Source organism: Cystoisospora suis (genome assembly GCF_002600585.1).
Source record: "Cystoisospora suis strain Wien I chromosome Unknown contig_6742, whole genome shotgun sequence".
Taxonomy (NCBI): domain Eukaryota; phylum Apicomplexa; class Conoidasida; order Eucoccidiorida; family Sarcocystidae; genus Cystoisospora; species Cystoisospora suis.
The window spans coordinates 225-6,233 of record NW_027159529.1 but is presented as its reverse complement, the minus strand read 5'-3'; the positions used below and the strand labels follow the sequence as shown (position 1 = coordinate 6,233).

Below are 6,009 nucleotides of genomic sequence, written 5' to 3'. Positions count from 1 at the left end.
TTAATCTATCCTTAATCTTTCTATCTTTTCACAGGGTTCTTGTATACTTCCAGAGAAAGTTATGTAGTTGTATTGCATGTATTCTTGGTGTATTAGTCTTCATCTGGGGGATATGTATATACACCTGGAGAGACAAGACGTAGCTGTATCAAGACTCCTTGCGTCCACCCACGGTTCATGACTATCCTCATTATTAGCATCGTTTCCTTCTATCCCCGCAACATGACTGAACTTATCTCTCTACAGATAGAGATATAGACAGTCTACATGCCTCTCTTCACTTCGTATGTCTATACCTAGATCTCTCAAACACTACGGTGTAGGTCGCCAGACATGCGTGCATGAATGAGTGATATGAATTCTTCCTTTCTCTCTCAACTTCTCGTCTATTGTTTCTCTTCCTCTTGAGACCCCTCGGTCTTGTGTCTAGCTCTCTTCACCTCCTACTGCTGCCCCGACCTCGACTCTCTCATAACAGAGATAGATGTATGTAGTCAGCTCTTTCATAGTATCTGTAGAGAGATTATCCTCCTGGCCGTCTGTTTTCTTTTTCTTTTTCTTTCTTTTTTTCTCTTTCCCGCCTCTCCGTGCTCCTTTACCTCCTTCTTCCTTCTTTCTGGCATCTCTTTCTCTCTCTTTCAGTAGAGTCGTGATGGTTTGTATGTTCTCTTTTTCTTCCCTCCTCTTCTCTCTCATACACAAGAGAAAAGACTGTGTCTTGCTAGGTTCCCCGTACGATTGCTCCTCCTCCTCCTCACCCAAGACATGGCTAGTATGGATGTAAGGATGATGAAGGAGACACATTCATTTCTTATCCACTTCTCTTCTTCAGCATGGCTAGCAGCAGTAGCAGCCCTAGTAGGAGAAGAGATGGTGACACGAGCTTACTTTTCTTCTTCTTTTCTTTCTTTCTCTCCCTTATCAGACAGAAATATCGATATGACACAGATCGAGTCGTCAGTGAGAGCTGTCTTGTAGGCCTTGATTCGATGCAAGATGAGCTCGGCATATCTCTCGGAGTTTAGACATAGAAAGAAAGGAAAGAAAAAAAGAAAGAAAGCAAGAAAGAAAGAATAAGAAGGATCTTGATCAGCATCATCATTCTCTCTTCTTCTTCTTCTTGCCCTTCCTCAGCTTGACGTCTTCTGCAGCAATCTCGAAAGCACGTCTTGTGCATGCAACTAAGGCACCTCCATCTCCTTCTATAGACGATGAAGAATGTTCGAAAGGAAAGATCGAGTAGATGTACCTTATCTGTTTTGTTTCTACGATGAAGCTTTCGTTTCCGTCTTCGTCAAAGTGTTGTCTCAATGGATCTCTTCGGTCTCCCTAGTAGCTGGCTAGACACCCTTGTCGGAGTCAGAGAGAGACATGAAAGGTTTCTTCATGATCTGAACGTAACGACGTCCGTATCAAATAGGGATTCTCCCCTATTCCTATCCTGGGCTGTCTTCCTCTATCTCAGCTTTTCTCTCCCTCTCTCCTCTAAGCGCAGGTTCGCGTTCTGTATCTCTCTTCTACGCGAACCCCGCCCTTGATCTCTCTTCTAGGCTTCAGCCCTCTTCTCGCTTCTCAGTGGTAGCCGCCCCTTGGTGCAAATGTCTATGAGAAACGGACCTCCTTCTATGATAGACATTTCCTTTTTGCCGGCAGTTTAGTTCACATCTTTAGAAATCCATAGGACAAAGGAATGTAAACCACGGCCCAGGTAGAATCATGAAATAAGATGTTCCTGCGTCTTTCTCACTCTTTCTTTCGACCTTCCTTGTGATCTTCATTCCTTATCTTTTCCGAATGCTTTTGAAAGAAGCGAAGCATCCATCGCCTTCTCCTGTCTCCGCATGACTGTCAGTCACATATCATAGAGATAGAAACTCTCGAGATTTCAGATACAGTACACGAAACTCAACTTCTCGAGTGTCTATACAGAGAGTCTTAGGAGTATCATATTTACTACATGAAATGTGGTAGTAAATCACAAAGAGAAGGGAGAGAGAAAGAGAGAAGAGAGGATGAGTCAGGAATGGACTAGTTACAAACAAGGGAATAGGCAACAAGCTAACGGGCTCTCCCTCTCTCTTGTCGGTCTTCGTCTTCCCTCTCATTATTGTGTAAGAAAGAAGAGAAACGACCGGGGGTGACACTGCGGAATACGTTAAACACACGAAGAATCCTCGTAAGGGAGAGGCCTCTTGACTGAAAGGAGGGAAAGTAGTAGTCATCCATCCATCCATCTATCGTCATCTGAATAGTCTTCGCTGGAGAGATTGAGAGGTTGTCTCTTCTCGAGATCGGATAGGCTTCTCTCCCTTTCTGTCGATTCTTTCGGAATGAACGTAACCTGTCTCCCATATCATAGGGACCTTTACCACTACTACTGCTACTATTCAACAGAGAGATCGTACAGCAAACCAGCGTCTATATATCTCTGCTTGTATCTCTCTTTTCTCGGGTGGTGTACATACACTTCTCTGTGGTGTACATACACTTCTCTTTCACTTACCAATACACACATACGTATGGATCCTCGACATCTTTTTTCTCATTGTCCACCCCCATCAGCAAAAGACAGACAAGAAGAAGACAGATGAACCTCCCTGTGATCGACGCAAATGCTAGCGACCTTCACGTTCTTCCTTCTCTGTCTGCCGCGTACTCCTCCTGCTCCCACTATCCATTCTCACGAAGGAACTTCAGAAACCTTTTCTGAAAAGAAGAACTCCTTCTTCTTTTCACAAAAGATTTCTAAAGACCGACAAAAATATGGACCGCAGTGTTGTCTTAACAAAGGAAAGGCCTTCGGGTGTCTCCGCAGACACCCGAAACCGGTAGTAGTGTTTGTGGACGCCTCTCAAGAGAATACATACAAGAAGAACCTTGCAGCTGGGTAAGAACGAACAAATGCATCATTGCTAGGAAAAAAACCCGTAGTAGCTATTCTTGAGGAGAAACAATCCGGGCCATTCGCCTTTATCATAGTACCTCTTCGACTTCTTTCTACGGTGTACATACACCTCACGGTCATCGCTGTCAGTCCGCATCGGATCTCCATCCCGTGTCCGTCATTCATCATCATCATTCTACCTAAGACCTCCATTGAGAGAAACAACCCCACCTCCCTCATCCACAAAGGAAGAAAGGATTTCTTGTCTCACTCTTTCTTCAGACCTCGTCTTCCCACACCCTTTGATCTCGGAAGCTTCTCGCATGCATGAAATATTACTCTCCTCCTTTCGTGTAGGAAAGAGCCACGGTAGTCATCCACCCGCAAGCTCCCGTTGTTGCTTTCTCTAAGAGGTATGTATGGCTCTTCGTAGGGGATAGGGGACAGTCAGCAGGACGTCATAGTTCTATATACGGTCGTGCTGAGCGTGGGGTGAAGAGATCGTTCGGAGCGATACTACCTTTGTCTTCTGAACCACATTCTTTTTCGTCCTTTCCTATGATGTCTCTCCTTATCAAATACAAGATCTACGCATGTATCTATACATTGTAGGTATGTAGGAATGACAGGTTTGCACAGACTCATGAAGATGTGTGTGGATCACATGTACGTAGAAAAGAGGGAGGTTAGCATCTCACAACTTCATTGAGTCTCGGTGTATCTACACAGGGGCCATATAAGAATCCAGTACGTGAAAGAGAGGTGCAAAAACACATGCACAGATAAAACTAGCCCACCCAGAGCTACGTATATCTATATAACTATATTCTCTTTCTCTCTCTCTGTGTCGGTCTCTTTCTCTGCCTCGCTCTCGCACCGTTCTCAATCTTCTTGGCGTCATGTCGGAGTGATCTTTCTACAGACAACTTCTCCATGTAGACATGAGCAAGCTTCATTTATCACTGCCGATCTCGAACTGAAGAAGAGGTAGAACGGGGAGGTCGAAGATAGACATCCAGTCCTTGAACCAGTGGAAGTGCAACGTCATCTTTCTCCTCCCTTTTCTTCATCTTCTTTGTTCTCTGCTGCTTTTCTCTCCGATCCATCTCTGTATCGAGATTCTCTACAACAGAGAAGAAGCGACGATTGAAGGCTGCAAGCTCTGACTTGATATTGCCAAGAAGAGCGCATGTCTCTTCTATAAGACGACAGGGGGGGCGACGATCAGGAGAACCTGGCTGAGGCGAAGATATAGAAGAATGGGAAGATGTTGAAGAAGAAGAAGAAGAAAGCCCAGCTTCGGGGTGCTGTTTACCTGCTTGGAGAAGAGACTGTTTGGTTATCACACCTAGGCACATACACACACATGCTGAGTTGAAATACACACGGGGACCTAGTCCATATGCCTACATACATATAGATAACCCAGATACAACAGATACATGCATGAAAAAGGATTATATGTATAGAGAGAGAGATGGGGGGTGAAGAAAAGCCAGAGAAGGTGTGTATGTATGTATGTGACGGAGGAACCTGAGGGAAGAGGTCTGGGCTTACAAGAAGTACCGCCACGTCTCGGACTTCCTCTCACGTGAGTGTATAGATAGGATACAAACAGAGGGGTAGATAACCCATAAACTACAGATACATGCATACAAATTATATTATTCTATACATATAGAGAGAGAAAAAGGGGGGGTGAAGAAGAACAAGGAGAGAGGTCTTTCTTTAGATGCCTGTGTTTATCAAATTCATCGAGTTCATGAGATGGAAGCCGAGGGCAAACCCCCCCCCCTCTCTCTCTCCCCTCTATGTTGCAGTGAAACATACAGTAGTTAAGTGTACATACACTCAGACACAGCAGGTAAACATGTCTCTGATCCACTCCCCCTTGTTAGATATCTCAATCATTCTTGATGGTCCCTGCTTCAAATCAGCATAGACCAATCCTCCGAGTGCATGCAAATATATACATATCTAGATTTATGTCGCTGTATACGACGATGAAAAGAAGTATGTCTCTCTCACGTATGTATGGGGAGTCACACATGTATACCCCCCTATGCTACTACCTGTCAACGTAAGCCGATAGGGCCTGTAGAGTCACATATATCTATATCTCTCGTTCTCTCTCGTTATACATTACCTGAAGGCATGGGCTACTAAAGTCAGCACACGGAGAGCTATCTGTCTGTAGATGCCTTCTCTATCTATATGAGCTCCTATCCCCACTCGCCTGTAAAGTGCCTGACACACAAAGCCTAGACAACCTATCATCCATATACACATATACATATATACATATACATATATACGTATACATACCTATACATATACATGGAGAGAGAGAGCGAGGAACATGTACGATAAGTGTACAGACGAGAGAAACGAGGACGAGAAGAAAAAGAAGAGGACCAGAGACGATTGAGAAGGAGAGAGAGACAGAGAGTAAGTCAGTAGCTACGTATCTTCTTAATTCCGTTGTTTGGGCGGTTCAAGCAGTAGTGGTGAAAAGCATGAATGACCGAATGAGATGAAGGGCGACCAAAGAAATGAAAAGAAGAGAAAGGGCTGAAGAAGGGAGAAGATAGATAGATAGATTATAGATAGATTATAGATAGATAGGTGGCTGGCTGCTTACCGAGGAGGACTCCATCGTGATCACATACAAGAAGTTGCCCGAGGAAAAGCATCGTAAACATGAAGTGAACTTTACTCTGAGAAAGGAAAGAATTCAGCTCATCCGCAACCGATAGAGAGAAACAAAGAAGAAGAAGAACAAGACGAAGAAGAAGAAAAACGAAGAAAAAGAAGAAGGGGAAAACGTCTTCATTCTATCAAGACGAAGTAGATGATTTACAAGTATGAAAAAGAAGAAGAGGAAGAAGAAGAATCGTCTCATCTACTGTTCTTTGGTATATCCCCTCTAGCATCATAAAGAATTAGGGGTATGTATCTAGTCGCTACAGATTCCAGCGGGATAGATCTCTTCTCTATCTCTCTCCTTTCTTTCTTTCTTTCTGACAATTGAGAAGAGGCGAGGGAGAGATAGGGGGGAAGGGTGTGCGTAGGTCAGCTATTGGCTCAGCTCGGAGACGGAGGGCAAGAGAAACGCATGCATTGAA

General features: G+C 44.2%; 2 protein-coding genes across 2 annotated transcripts in view; one reads left to right on the top strand and one right to left on the bottom strand.

The window, feature by feature from the left end:
• The window catches only part of CSUI_010144 (heat repeat-containing protein), a 4,311-nt gene extending 2,909 nt beyond the window's left edge, over window positions 1–1,402 (top strand). Inside the window, exon 4 of the mRNA XM_068070249.1 lies at window positions 926–1,402. Within this exon, the coding sequence (XP_067917776.1) occupies window positions 926–1,025 (100 nt within the window). The 3' untranslated portion in view covers window positions 1,026–1,402. The remainder of the gene's footprint in view (window positions 1–925) is intronic.
• Window positions 1,403–3,843: 2,441 nt separating this feature from the next.
• Window positions 3,844–5,601, bottom strand: CSUI_010143 (chloride chloride channel family protein; the record flags this gene model as incomplete). Its single annotated transcript, XM_068070248.1, has 2 exons — window positions 5,526–5,601; window positions 3,844–4,232 (listed from the first exon to the last, which is right to left on the bottom strand). The coding sequence occupies exons 1-2, from the start codon at window positions 5,584–5,586 to the stop codon at window positions 3,844–3,846; spliced, it is 450 nt and encodes a 149-aa protein (XP_067917775.1). The 5' UTR covers window positions 5,587–5,601.
• Window positions 5,602–6,009: the final 408 nt, after the last annotated feature.